The 15,289-nt window shown below is 44.1% G+C and overlaps 1 protein-coding gene across 1 annotated transcript in view; it reads right to left on the reverse strand.

Annotated features, from left to right (window-relative positions):
• The window catches only part of LOC101175418 (transmembrane protein 132C), a 243,408-nt gene extending 228,682 nt beyond the window's left edge, over window positions 1–14,726 (reverse strand). Inside the window, exons 1-2 of the mRNA XM_011481983.3 lie at window positions 12,760–14,726; window positions 12,313–12,491 (exon numbers count right to left, since the gene is read on the reverse strand). Of these exons, the coding sequence (XP_011480285.1) occupies window positions 12,313–12,361 (49 nt within the window). The 5' untranslated portion in view covers window positions 12,362–12,491; window positions 12,760–14,726. The remainder of the gene's footprint in view (window positions 1–12,312; window positions 12,492–12,759) is intronic.
• Between the last annotated feature and the right edge of the window lie 563 nt (window positions 14,727–15,289).

The raw sequence follows: 15,289 nt of genomic DNA on the forward strand, positions 1-15,289 counted from the left end.
GCTGTCCTCAGCGTTCACGCCTCGCCTCAAGCTGATTACGCTGTCCTCAGCGTCCACGTCTCGCCTCAAGCCGGTCACGCCGCCCTCGGCGCTCCACCACGTCACGGACTGTGAACGCCGTCCTCGGCGCTCCACCTCGCCACAGCAGTTTCCTGCATCCACGACGTCCCCTGACTTCTATAATTAAAACATCCTGTTAAATACAACGCCTTCCTGAGTTTCTTCCGGGTTCCAGCATCTGGGTCTCCCTAGTAGTCCGATCATGACAGAACGGACTGGCCATTACCCAGACCCAGCTGACCCGGAGGGACTCCGCTTGGCCGTCACTCACCAAGGCATCGCTCTGGGACGGCAAGCTGAATCCCTCAACCAGATGGCCGCCGCCCAGCAGGATCTTTTCCGTCGCTTGGACGGTATTTCTCTGGCTCTGACGGATTTAACCTCCCGAGGACCTACTAACGCCTCAGCCAGCAACACGGGTTCCGCCACCGGAAGCCCGGGCCCCGCTGCAGACAAAGCAGCTCACGAAAACATCCGGCTCCTTCCTGAGCCTTTCCTGGGTGACGTAGGAGCCTGCGGGGGATTCCTCCTGCAATGTCGTTTGATCTTCCAGCAGGCACCTCGGCACTATCATGCAGACCACAGCAAAATCACCCTTATAGTGAACTCTCTCCGGGGTAAAGCGCTTCAATGGGCTCAGGCTTACCTGACCGCTAATCCCATCTCTCAAGTTCCTTTCGAACGCTTTTTAGGCGAGTTCCGGCTGGTTTTCGACCAACCCCGCAAGGAGGAGGAGGCCACCCGGCGACTGCTAGCCCTCAAACAACGCCACAGATCCGTGAGTGACCATCTAATAGACTTTCGGATTCTAGCTGTGGAGGCGGGTTGGCCGGATATAGCCCTTAAAGGGGTGTTCTACCAATCCCTTAATGACTCGATTAAAGACCATTTATGTTCGCAACCCGAGGCTAGCTCTTTTGAAGAGCTCGTCACCGCGGCCTTGCGGTCCGACGTGCGTCTCCGTGAACGTCATGCTGAGCGCCCCCGTCAAGACAAGAGACTCCTTACCAGTGCTTCTCCTCCATTCCCTGCTGCTAACTATGTTCATGTTATGTCTCACGATTCTGTCGGACTCTCCACAGAGGAACCGATGCAGATTGGACATTCTAAGCTCACCCCTGAGGAGCGGCAGAGACGAAGAGATGAGGGGGCGTGTTTCTATTGCGGCCAGACCGGTCACCTCGTTCATCAATGTAAGCTTCGTTTAAACTCCCGAACCCCCCGTTAGAAGGCAGGCCACGGGCGGGTCAATCTTCTCTCTCTACCGAGAGACCTTTTCTTTATTTACCTGTCAAGTTAAGTTTTTCTTCTAGTGTTTTTGAAGGTAGAGCCCTTATCGACTCTGGAGCTGAGCAGAGTTTCATTGATGACTGTCTTGTTTCTGAGCTTAACATTCCCACAGAACCTTTGGATATCCCTGTCAGGGCGGCCGGATTGGGTGGTCAGGTCCTTACTCACATAACCCACCGTACTAAGGCCGTTCGTCTCATCACGTCTGGTAATCATCACGAACTCATTCAGTTTTACATTACCAAGACCCCCCAGTCTCCCATCATTCTAGGGTTCCCCTGGCTTCGCGCTCACAACCCCCAGTTCGATTGGGTTAATCTCCACGTTACCAACTGGAGCACTACCTGCATGGCTAATTGTCTTCGTTCCGCCATACCCTCGGTTTCTCCTCGTTGTGATCCAGATCCTGAGGAGATCGATCTTTCTAGGGTTCCTCCGTGCTACCACGATCTTGGGGCTGTTTTCAGTAAGACCAGGGCTGGTTCCCTTCCTCCCCACAGGCCGTACGACTGTTCCATCGAACTAGTTAAAGGCGCTACGCTGCCTAAGAGGAGGCTATTTAATTTATCAGGCCCTGAGAAACTGTCAATGGAAAAATATATCCAGGAAGCCCTCTCGGCTGGTCATATTCGCCCCTCATCTTCTCCGGTCGGTGCGGGGTTCTTCTTCGTCCAGAAGAAGGACAGAACTTTGCGCCCATGCATTGATTACCGCGACCTCAATCAAATTACTGTTAAAAATAAATATTCCCTTCCGCTTATTGACTCTGCTCTACATTCTGTTCAGGACGCTCGAGTCTTTTCCAAGTTGGACCTCCGTAACGCTTATTATTTGGTTCGCATGAGGGAGGGGGACGAGTGGAAGACCGCCTTTAACACCCCACTCGGTCATTTCGAGTATTTGGTGATGCCTTTTGGGCTCACCAACGCTCCTGCTACCTTCCAGAATCTCGTTAACGATGTTCTTCGTGATTTTTTGAACCGCTTCGTCTTTGTTTACCTTGACGACATCCTTATTTATTCACGCGATCTGGATGAACACACCCACCATGTCCGCCAGGTTCTCTCACGGCTTTTAGAGAACCGACTATATGTTAAAGCCGAAAAGTGCGAGTTTCATGTACCCACCATTTCATTTCTGGGTTTCATCATTGACTCTGGTAACATTCGCCCCGATCCGGCCAAGATCGCGGCCGTCACCAGCTGGGAACCTCCCACTTCCCGTAAACAACTTCAGAGGTTCCTCGGCTTCGCAAATTTCTACCGTCGCTTCATAAGGAACTATAGCAGCATTGCCGCTCCGTTGACTCAACTCACCTCCGTTACTAAACCGTTTCTCTGGACCCCCGAAGCTCAATCCGCATTCACTAGACTTAAGCACCTCTTTACTTCCGCTCCCATTCTATCACAGCCTGATCCTCTCCGACAGTTCGTTGTCGAGGTCGACGCTTCCGATTCTGGTGTGGGAGCGATTCTTTCCCAACGGGAGGTTGGCTCGGGGAAACTGAAACCATGTGCGTTCTTCTCTAGGAAGCTTTCTACGGCGGAGAGAAATTATGACGTCGGTAACCGCGAACTCCTCGCCATTAAACTCGCTCTGGAGGAATGGCGTCACTGGCTCGAGGGGGCTGAACATCCGTTCATCGTTTGGACGGATCATAAAAATCTCGCCTACCTACGTACAGCTAAACGCCTTAATTCACGTCAGGCCCGTTGGTGCCTTTTTTTTGACAGGTTTGATTTCACTATCACCTACCGGCCGGGTAGCAGGAACATTAAACCAGACGCCCTCTCACGTTTATTTTGTTCAGGGGATGACCAGGACAGCTCTCCCATTATTCCCCCCACATGTATTGTGGGTAATTTGACATGGGACATTGAGAGCAGGGTCATCCAAGCTCAGGGAGAGGAACCTGACCATCCTCCGGCCCCCCCTGGAACTCTTTACGTCCCCTCCTCCCTCCGCTCGGATGTCCTGGTTTGGGGGCACACGTCGCGTATTGCTTGCCATGGCGGCATTCATAGAACCCTGAGGCTCGTGCAACGTAGATTTTTCTGGCCTTCCATGGCTCGGGACGTGAGGGAATTCGTTGCGGCTTGCGACGTCTGCGCCCGCTCTAAGTCTTCCAACTCGCCGCCTGCTGGTCTCCTCCATCCTTTACCTGTTCCGCAGCGGCCCTGGTCCCATCTCGCCATGGACTTCATCACTGGGTTGCCGGCCTCTCAGGATAACACCGTCATTCTTACAGTTGTCGACCGTTTTTCCAAGGCTGCCCATTTCATTCCCCTTCCCAAGCTGCCCACGGCCACCGAGATGGCTGACGTCTTGGTTCGAGAGGTATTCAGGCATCACGGCATCCCCAGTGATATTGTCTCCGACCGCGGGCCCCAGTTCATATCCCAGGTCTGGCGGGCTTTCTGTTCTGCTCTGGGTGCCACGGTTAGCCTCACATCCGGTCATCATCCCCAGTCAAATGGGCAAGCGGAGCGTGCAAACCAGGAGCTCGAGGCCGCCCTCCGTTGTGTGGCCGCCCAAAACCCCTCCAACTGGTCTTCATTCCTGGCATGGATCGAGTACGCCCACAACAGCCATCCGTCTGCTGCTACCGGTATGTCCCCGTTTGAAGCGTCCCTCGGATACTCTCCACCCTTGTTCCCCTCCCAGGAGCTGGACTTGGCGGTCCCGTCGGTTCAGCATCACCTGCGACGCGCCCAGCGTATATGGACTCAGGCCAGGGCCGCTCTCCTGCGCACTAGAGAGAGGAACTGCAGGATCGCTAATCGCCACAGGGTGGAGAGCCCCGCCTACCAACCGGGACAGAGGGTTTGGCTGTCTTCACGGGACATACCGCTCCAGGCCACCTCCCGTAAACTGGCTCCACGCTACATTGGACCTTACCCCGTCGAGAGGGTCATAAACCCCTCCTGTGTGCGGCTGCGGCTCCCGGCGGCGCTTAAGGTGCACCCCACGTTTCATGTCTCGCAGCTTAAGCCTGTCCAGGAGAGTCCTTTGTGCCCGCCGTCCGCTTCCCCACCGCCCGCCCGGGTCATCGACGGCGCTCCTGCCTACACCGCCAGCAAGGTGTTGGACGTCCGCCGCCGGGGGCGCGGTTTCCAGTTTCTGGTGGACTGGGAGGGTTACGGTCCGGAGGAGCGCTCATGGATCTCCCGCTCCCTCATTCTGGACCGTACCCTCATTGATGATTTCTTTCGGGACCACCCTGATCGTCGTCCGGGACCGCCTGGGGGCGGTCGTTGAGGGGGGGGTACTGTCACGGTTCCTCCGGCTGCTACTCCTCCCCTCCCTGCTCCTTCATTGGAACCAGCTGACCTGCATCTTCTCATCACCTGGCAGACCTTCTTAAGGAGATCCATCCCAGCATACTACGCCAGTCCGTTATACTCACTCCGGTGATCACGCCTGGCCTCAAGTTAAGTTACTCTCGCTTTAGTAATCCTAGCTTGTACTTACCGTCTGTCTCACGTCTTCAGGTCTTCACTCCATTGGTCACGCTGGTTCCTCGCTCCACGCTGATTACATCATCCTCGACGTCCTCGCCTTGCCTCAAGCTGGTTACGCTGTCCTCAGCGTTCACGCCTCGCCTCAAGCTGATTACGCTGTCCTCAGCGTCCACGTCTCGCCTCAAGCCGGTCACGCCGCCCTCGGCGCTCCACCACGTCACGGACTGTGAACGCCGTCCTCGGCGCTCCACCTCGCCACAGCAGTTTCCTGCATCCACGACGTCCCCTGACTTCTATAATTAAAACATCCTGTTAAATACAACGCCTTCCTGAGTTTCTTCCGGGTTCCAGCATCTGGGTCTCCCTAGTAGTCCGATCATGACATGGGAATTAATGAAAGAAACGCTGGAGGTCATAGAAAGACAGGATGGGATGCAGGGAAGCCGTGCACTGAAAACATCTTTCTTCTTCTGCTCACTATTATGAAGTTTTGATTCAAATGGACAAATCTGTTTTTTTTTTGGTACCAGCATGCTGAAAACAAAAGCAGGGTACATGCAGTTTGATGTTTGCTCCTACTCACACCAGAAAACAACACGCCAGAGCCGTCTGAACAGCTCCTAACAAGACCAAAGCAGTTTTTCACTGAAAACTTCTTTGATGACCACATGCCAGAATGCAGCTTCACGTCGAGTGGGAAAGTCTCACTTTCTCAAAGAGTGTCTCACTTATAAAGTTACAGACTGCATGAATGTGAAAGTTCCAAAAGAATTTTTTTTTAAACTTCAGTCCCAATAAGATCACAGGAAATTCAGATGGAACTTCCAAACACGGTTTCATGCTAAATATTTCCAAATCTGACTGTAGCACAGTCCAAGATTGTATGAGTTGTATTGATAAAAATTGTTAAAAGTGATTAACCAAAATATAATAATTGTAAAAAAATAATTGGAAAATGTCAGAGATACAAAAGTTTTTGCCCCATGTTCTTTTTCTGTCAAAGTATGATTACAACTGCATTAAAGGGAGCTAACTGTAACTTAAAAAACAAAAAAAAGTTTGTTTTTTTTGAGGATAATGCCAGTTGAGTCACAGGAAGCAATAAAGGCATATGAAAATATGATCAACTTAAATAAATCTGATAAAAATTGTGCGGTGTTTTTAAAAAGTTCTTGCAGCATTTTTCTCATGACTGAAGACATCTATAAAGAAATTTCAGCTTAAAATTGCATTTCTGAGGATTTCTTTATTAAAAATCTTGTGAATTGAGAGCAAACAAAATAATGCAGTTTGAAAAAGATTGTTACTTATGTGTGTGGGGCCATGGGTCGTATGTTTTAACGGAGGGGAATGGGAAAGGTGAAGGGTGGGTTTGGTTTTTATTTGTAATATTGTGTTTTTGTTTTGTTTTTGTTTGAAAGGTTTAAGTGCTACGAGTTGGGCAATATATGAGAAGCACTTTCTTTATAAATAAAGTTTGGTTTGGTTGGTAAAAATTTAAAAACGGGGGACTACAAGCTCCCTGCTCCGCTCCATTTCAATTCACCCGCTTGCTTAAAACTATATGCATGTATGTCTTCGTTTACCTTGTCTGAGCTGGTATCTGGATCAAAACTGTAAAGCTGGATAGCTCTGATATTGCTCCCAATTTTTCTTGCCCCGCTAATGCTAGGTTGGGGTTGAAAGAGGCTGTAAGCTAGCAAAAGAGCATCTAGACAGATGGGTGACGGGAAGAGGGTGCGGGGAAGTCCTACCCTCAGAGGTGAATATCTAATTAACTACTGCTGCTGCTGCTCTCCGCACTAAGGAGGGTACCTGATTATTAGATGCACCGTCAATGTATGGTCTATTTTCAAGCTTATGTCATATATAAGGTGCACTGATTTCTAAAGCACATTTACAAGACCCGTCATGCTACTGCTTAGCTATGTAGTCACAGGGGCCCCAAGTCTAGGTCTCCCTGTGCCTGTCCCCAGCCCGGATAAAAAAATACAAGGTTGTGTCAGGAAGGACATCAGACGTAAAGAAAAAAATCTCTGTATAACCACTTGTGCATATCAGTGAAAAGCTGCTTCACTGTGGTGAGCCTTAATGGGAAATACTGAAAGATGAACAGCAATTAAGCGAGACAAAAGACTCAGGCTACACATTAGCCACGTTAGAAGTGTTACCCACATTGGTGTTTTCACAACATATGCTACTCCAAACCTTGTTTGCGACACATAAAAACATTAGCCGTGTTAGCCTGTTTACACAACCCCCGACCACACATTTTGACAGAGTTCTCAAAATCTCTCAGAAGATAATCGGAGTGGGACTTCAAACTTTCAAGTCACCTGCTAATGCCAACTTCACTAAGGAAAGTCAAAAAGAGCCAAAAGGAAACCTCAAAAGTACAGCAGAGTTTGATAAATTGGTTGCCAGGTGGAATACAGACTGAATCCACAGAAAAATCCTCCAGATTTAACTGAAATTTTGAGCTCCTGTTGTTTTATGTGTGTATAACTTGCCTTCTGAGCAGTTCTATTGGCTTTTCCAATAAAATAAATATTTAGTCAGGAAAATGTAAAACTTCAGTTTTTAACAACTTGGGTTTTTATTGACTAAGTTTGTTCCTGCTAGTTTAGCATTTATGTTTGGTAAAAAAAAAAAAAAAAAAAAAAAACTTCACTGCATTTTTTGTGTCAAACTTTTTAATATAAAGTCCATAATTTAAATAAAAACTGCATGCTTAAACAATGACATCATTGAACATCAAACATTCTTTTACCTTTGCTACCTAATGGAAGACAAAAACCATGAACCTAACAGAATAGAAGCTGTTTCAATTAACTGGTGACAAGACCAAGGCCAAACACACCCAATCTAAAGATGGCCTTGTGGAATGACAAGCATAAAAAGTCTTGTTCTATGTAGGCCCTACCAGGCTATTGTCTGACAGGGGGTAGCTAAAATAAACTCTAAAAACTTAAATGAGACGGTGTAGTGCTGGAAAACATACAGGACCCAGGTTCAGCGCGACATATATAGAGAGAGTAATCCACTTCTTCCATAATTTATCCATGAATTTGGAGAATCTACGTGTTAAAGCCACTTTAACAATAAAAGCTGTTTTTGGCATGTTTGATTCTTGCCATCATCATCTTTCAAAATGTTACTGGATTTTTTAAATGATGAGGATAAAATTAATTTAGCTACAGACACAAACATTGCCAGGCTTGATTTCCAGCAGGTGGTGTGGAAATCTGCACTATGCATTCGAAGTTTATGGAAGCTGTTTGTGCTCAGTGAGACCCACTCCAATAAAAATTGTATTTTTGGCGTTTTTTACAAGTTCCTGTAGCATTTTTCTCATGATGGAGGACATATATAAAATCATTTAAGCTTAATACTGAGTTTCTGATTGTTTGTCCAGATTGTGATGAATCAAGAGCAAATTAAAAAAAAGGCAGTTTGAAAAAGCTCTCAGTTGTGACGTAGAAACTGAAATAGGTGGGCCACAAGCTCGCTGCTCTGCTCCATTCTGATGCATTTACAGATAAATAGAACCAATTACGTCTTTGTTTTCCTCATCCGAGCTGGTATCAGGCTCAAAACTGTACGGCTGTATGGCTCTGATATTGCTTGCCGTTTTTGGTGCACCAGTAATGTGCACCAGTAATGTTATGTCAGCGCTGTGAGGGACCTCTAAGCTAGCAAGAGAGAGTGTACACAAAGGGATGATGGGAAATGGGCAAAGCTCCACAGCTCAGAGGTGAATTTCTAAAATCGCTTAAAATGACAATCATAATTAAAAGACAGCTGGGAAAGCTTTAAAAAGAGCTCAAAGATGATTGGACTGGGACTTTAAGAAAAAGAAATTAAAAAAAAAAAAACATATTTTTTTATTTCTCCCACCTCAGCTTCAAAAGCTATTAATTGTAAAATTTGAACATTTGTTAATATGGTTAAAGCCCAATGATAATGCAGAGATATAAAATTATTACTCTGACTCATATTGTTGTTCATAACATTCTGAAAGCCTGATATGATCCTTAATGCATTTATATATGTAGCAATTCCTTGAGTTTCATTCCTTACCATAAGCAACTGCAATTACAAAAGTTCAAATCAGTAAGTTTTTTTGCACATTCTCCTTTCAGGTGGAACTTCAAATCAGTTTTTCTTGTTATTCCTCCTTCCTTCTAAGAATGTTTCATGATTGTTCTCCTAAAGAATTCTTTGCATTATTTATTTTTCAACAGCATACAAATTCTAAGAAAACTATTTTAAAAAATGGAATGATTGCTTTTGTAGCTATAACTATCTGAAAAACCTTTGATATGCATGGAATGTTTTTTTTTTTTTAATTGGAACTGTCAGTTTACATCAAGAGCTGTAGTAAACAAAATTCATAGAGATATTATTTAATGTTGCTATTTTGAGGGGGGGAAAGAGCAACTTTATAAAAGATGGTCAGTTTCACTAATAAGGAAGTATGCTAAAGTTTCAATTTTTAAAACCAGAAATACAAAAGTCTATCATTAGGTCTTGATTACAACACTGACATGGACCAATGCTGGTAAATGTTTATGAACAAAGAAAATCCTTGGAAAATACATAAGGTTATTATTTGTATTTGTTTCTGAAAGCAATTTCTTTTGGAATCAAAGAATGTGCAATGGTATTCCAGATTTTTCAATCCCATAACCTGAGCTGAGAAGGGTTCAACAACTAAATCATTTTATACTGTTATTTTATGTTTTACTTAGTTTTGTATGATCTAAATGCATCTACTAAAGTTCATCTTTAAAAAAAGAAAAAAAATAAATTTGCCAGAGAACCTGAGGAATCAACCTACCAACTACACACAGATCAAAACATCAAAGGTGGAAGAACTGAGGGTGTGAAAACACTTGAGTTGTAACAATCAAGAAAAGCAGGAAGTGAATTTGCAGCCTAAAGACAAATTCTACAAAATAAAACAGGAACTAAAACTTAAGAGAGAGAAAAAAAGTATTTAACTGTGAGGCTTTTTATCTTAGCTAAAAGAAATATAGCAAAACAATGATGAAAGACTTGGTAACATATGGCTTGCAAAGGAAGACATTTTCACAGACTTTTTTTTTTTAAGGAAAGATATTAATCAGCCTTTTCTAGGGGAAAAAAATCCCATTTATGTTTTTCCATAAGAAGAAAAGTGTTCCTTCTGCAAGAACTGCCAGCATATATCCTAATATATTGAGAGTGAAGTATTTCCAATTGTGCTGACATTCAGTCTGACAGAGGACTGTGCTGTATCTTTATTCCATGTGCCTGTCAGTGCGCTTGCCTTCCACAGACAACAACCTGTGAGTGAAAGCAATCAGGTGGTTTGAGACTCATAATGTCCTCTGAGACTCGGAGCAGCTGGGGTTGACTGACAAGAGGAAACCTTTCCCTTTCCCTCCTCTTTTAGTCCTTCTCTCCATTCCAGCCAGAGCTGGTTAGGTCGGTCTGATTAATCAGTCATGTCTATAAGGGAAACGTGGGTAAAAAGAAAGGGGCAACCAAAAAGATGAATATTTTAAATTCTTTTTTCCAATCTGTTCGTGCTTAGATTGAACTTTTTAATCCACTGGTGTTCAGTTATATAAAAGGAAAGATGAAGGGTTTCATGGAATATGTCATAAATAGTGAAACAAAAAGCTGGGAATAGGGCCTTTTAGTGGCATATATCTAAAGCAAGAAATTAAGCCAAATTATTCACATTTTGATGCTCTGGGTTACAAAATCAGCAACATTATGAAAAGGTTTTAAGATGTTTTAGGAGTAAATTGATCTCGATTACACCAGTAGTCCAATGTATTTTTATATTTAAGGAAAAATGATACATGTTGTGGGGAAAAAGGTGTTAAATAAAGCAATTGATATGACAGTTTTAAGAACTTGTACAACTCCAAGATTGGCCTTTGATTGACAAAAACAGTTTGTTGTGAACCTGAAAGTTGTGTCCATACTCTTCTAGCGTAGCCTAAAGCTACGGATTCACCGAACATATGATGCATGTTCAAAACTGCGCTAAAAGCAGGTTCCTGAATGAGAGTATAGCCCATGTTGTTCTCACTGGACAAGCAAGGGGCTTTATCTTCTTTTTATATCGTTTAAAACTTCACATCCACAACCTATTAGTTGGAATAGGCTTGGTGTGGAATGTCAAAGTGGTACAAATCTCGGAAATCTTACTCCAGGCATATTCTGTCACAGCTCTATATCAATACGTGAAAGTATCGTAGAGTTCCAATAGGACCTGGCTGCAGACAGAAACATCCAGAACTGGAAGTTCTCAAACCCCATATTGCTCAGAATAAACTTTATTTTAAATGGCGACCCTAACAGTTGTAGTTTTACCGTTTTAAGCTTTAATTCAAGTTTTTTTTTTTTTTTTTTTTTCATAATTCTGAACCATTTTGGGTTCCAGTTGGGGTTATAGTAAGTTTTATAATTTCCACTTCCAGATAATTATGTTAGGCGCCACCTTGTTTGCAGCCAGGTCCCTCTCTATAATTCCAGCTGGGCACAAATAATAAATGTAGTCTCCATGATCAATTGTCAAACGGTTGGCACGTCTGTGAATTAAAGGGGACGCCATCCTGACCACACTGCAAAATCCAGTGTGGTCAAACTTCAACTTGGTTTAACTTGCAACGTGCATTTAACGGCCACTGGTTTTGTACATAGAGCTCGAAAACAGTCGTAGAAACTTGCATGGCTGTGCGTGAATGCAAGTTTTGAACGTGGAAGCCCAAAATTCACATTTCTCTTTTCATTGGAAGTGGTCACTTGAGGGCAATGTGAGCATTGCCTCTCGGCTCTGTCTTCAGAGGGTTTCACTGGTATCTTTAAGGATATCTTTCCATTTGTAAAGTAGCAGTTAGCATTTAAAAAGTGAACATGGAAGAAAGTGGATTTTCACAACATAATGCAAGTTGTTTACACGCACCATCAAAAACACAACCAACTGAAAAGCTTACAAATGCATCTTTAAAAAAAATATAATAAATGCGGGGGGGGGGGGTATTTCTCTTTTTTCTCACTTTTGGACGTGCAGACCTGCACAAATCTAAAGGGGGGGGGGTGCACCCCTTCCTTTCCCTTGGGTTGTGTCTGCAGCCTGTTGTTATTCTTGCTGCGCTGCAGAGCCATGCTCACTTATTGTCTGCACCCTTTTGCTGCACAGCACCCCATGCACAAGCCTACATACTCTCTAGGCATCTGTCACAGTTCAATCCTCTTAATATTACAAGTCATTTTGTATTCTGCCACAACAGCTTACAGCTAATTATATGTCTCATAAATTATATATGTGCTGTTGGCAGAAAAGCATGCAATTTGCATTTAATTAAATGTTCTAGGCTGAATAAAAATCACTCAGTAAAGGTTGATGTATTTACAGTGTCGCCTTTCTTTCTTTCATCCCACGGCCAGCAATGCTCATGAATCCTGTTGAGCTGTGGAGTTTTTTCCTCCTGTGAGGGCTCACCTGTGCACAGGAGAAGTGCGGTGAGTCCCACGCACTGGCGCGTCCCCATGTCTCTTTTTTTTCTCTGCGGGCTCGTTCGGATCAGACCTGCGGGTAACTCCCTCAAGGGAAAAGGGCGCAACTTTTTTGCACACTATTTATTCCCTTGGAGCAGATATCCTCCATGCGCGCGACGCAACCTGCGAACACAGACACGGAGAGAGTTCCAAAACGTCCCTGAGACGCATGTGAGCCAAAATAAAAGGGCATTTGTGGAAAATAGTCTGCGATCATTCAAATAACTTTTTTAAAAAGTTGAATTTAGAGTTAAATGACTAATGTAGGGAGCACAAATAAAAACAGCATTTTTTTTTTACGAAGAAGATGTCATGAAAAAAGGCAAACAGAATTTAAAGCAAACAAGTCTGGGAAAGTGCTGCAGCATCGGTGCGTGCGTGCGCCTCTTACCATTCCTCCTTCCATGCCCCAAAATCCAGCGTTGATGTAAACCGGGAGACTCCAAACCGAATCAGCTGTTTATCCCGAATGGTAAAGAATCCCCGTCAGTTTTGACAAATTGGCAGCTGTTTCCTTCCCCCTTTTTTCCCTCCTCCTCACCCGCCGTAGGAGCTATAAGTTCAAATCTTTTTTTTATTTGGAAAAATCGGGATTTAAAGTCCTACAACTTTCCCCCAGCAGATGAGGAGAACGGCGTGCGGGAAACAGGCGGCGGCGGTGAAGTGGCATCCAAGCTGCAGCCCGTGTGCGCCCCGTGGCCGTGGACGCTGCTGCAGAAGCTGAGGGGATTACAAGTGCGCGCGTTTGCGTGCGCTGCGTTTCAGTAGGAGCGGATGGGTGGGGGTGGGGGTGGGGGGGTCACATCCTTCAGTTATTCACTGCCAGCTATAATAATGCCCTGAATGATTTGGCTTCTTTTGTTCCAAACTGCTGGAAAAGAAAGTTTTGGGGTCAGAGAGGAGCTCCATCGTGGTGATGTGCCTAATTGCATTTTTTTTGGCTGGATGGAGAAAATGAATGAGGGTTAAGACATGGGAGGACTCTGAAGACGAGAGTGGGAATTATTTCCCGCCTTTGGAGTGCAGGTAGAAGACTCCAATCTCCTCATTTGTTCTGCTACAGCACAAACCAGAGTGCATGATTTCAAGACGCGCCACAGCAAGCTTTTCCACGCATGCAAATGACAATTACATGCGGGTCAACTGCGGTGAAAGTGGTCTGCGGGGTCAAATATGGGTATTTAATTGCATTATGCCTGCAATTTGGGCGGATGTCAGAGGAAATGCAGTCTGGTGTTAGAAACCTGTTGGGCCACAAGTCTGTCATGAGAGCTAACAGTGCCCCCTATAGGCCACCTTCTCACTGCAAGCGGCTGCCCTCTGACACAATGTTTGTGAATGCGGCAGAAACACCTGAAAAACGCTGATGGAGGCACCAACAGCAGACCCGATGAAGCAAAGAAACTTTTGCTAAAAAATAAAAAAAAGGAAAAGTGTTTTTTCCCCCAATGCTTTTAGTTCAAATGCATTTAAAAAAAACGTAAAAATAAAGTTTTTTTAGGGCTGAAGTTCAGTCTGACTGCATGTTAGTGGATGTTTTTTTGTATGCCTCCTATTCTCCTGTTGTGTGAAAGCCCACTGAACGAGCTGCCATTGTTCAAGATGACAATTATTTAAGAGCAAAGTGAACAAGGCATTGTGACACACACAGACACATCGGTGACAGGTTGAAAGGCAGCCAGTGAAGCCACCCCGCAGTGGCGGCCTTTCCACAACATCCCTGAACAGCGATTACAGCCCATCAAGCAGAGCAATGCAGGGAACCTCTGGGCTTATGGAGGAAAAAAAAAAGAAAAAAGGAAAAAAACTCCTCCTGTCTGTCCAAAGTTTGAGGAAAGCTTCACACTAAACATAATAATGGAGTTCACATAAAACATTTTCTTTCTCACCGGATTTACATCCTTATTTTGATCACATTTTGTATGTTTTGCAAATTTACAGGTTCAAGCTTTAAGTTAACAAATGAGAAGTGTCCACAAAATATACAAATATCTAGTTTTGTGGTATTCTGTATTATTTTCTCTCAAGATTTGTCAAATAAACTGGCTTTCTCTGACATTTGTTGATCGATAGAACTGCATGTGTAAAGTGGCTCCTTCACATTTGGAGTTCATCATGGCTCACTGTTAGGTCTTCTGTTGTTTTCAATATACTGTAAGCACCATTTAATGAGTTTTAAATTGTTTTTTGTTTTGTTAATGTTTATTAATTTCTATTCCCTAATTTTGGTTTTATTTTTATTCTCAATCAAATTTGTGCATTTGTTTGGAATACACTGGATGTCCAAACAGTAATTGCTTCGATAAAAAGGTATGAACACTAGAAGGCGCATTTTTTCACGTTATTGCAAATCCTAAAGGAAGATGTTTTGTTGTTTATGATTTTTTCAATAAAAAAAATAAAGACGGACGAAGGAGCCCGGTTATTTTATTGTGGGACTTTGCTAGTTGTCCATATGCATGGAAATTTGTTGTCCATACTTTAAAGTTAAGAAGTGAAAGAAAGGATCAGAAACAAAGATTGACCTCTACATGCACATATGTTTGTTTAGTAAAATTATTCATCAAAACAAACTTCCTCCATTTTTTAATGCAAAGGACGGTCATAGTTGTTTGGTCTCAAAAAAAACTGCACTATTCCATCTCTTCTTCTGAATTCCTAAAATTAAAAAACACGTTGAAGACGCTATTGTTTTTTTTTTTTGTATTTTTTTTGTTGTTGTTCTTATTGTCCTTTTATCTGTACTTTAATTATAGATGTTACAATTTTGGTTGCAGGAAAATAAATAATGGGCTGTAGGGTAGTGTAGTGGATCGCACTCACAGTGAAAATGTTATGGTTTGAATCCCGTCTCGTTCCTTTTCTTGTGGAGTTTGTACAGTGTCCTTGTGCATGTGGGGGGGGGGTTCTCCAGGCACTCC

Source organism: Oryzias latipes, chromosome 12 (assembly GCF_002234675.1).
Source record: "Oryzias latipes chromosome 12, ASM223467v1".
NCBI lineage: Eukaryota > Metazoa > Chordata > Actinopteri > Beloniformes > Adrianichthyidae > Oryzias > Oryzias latipes.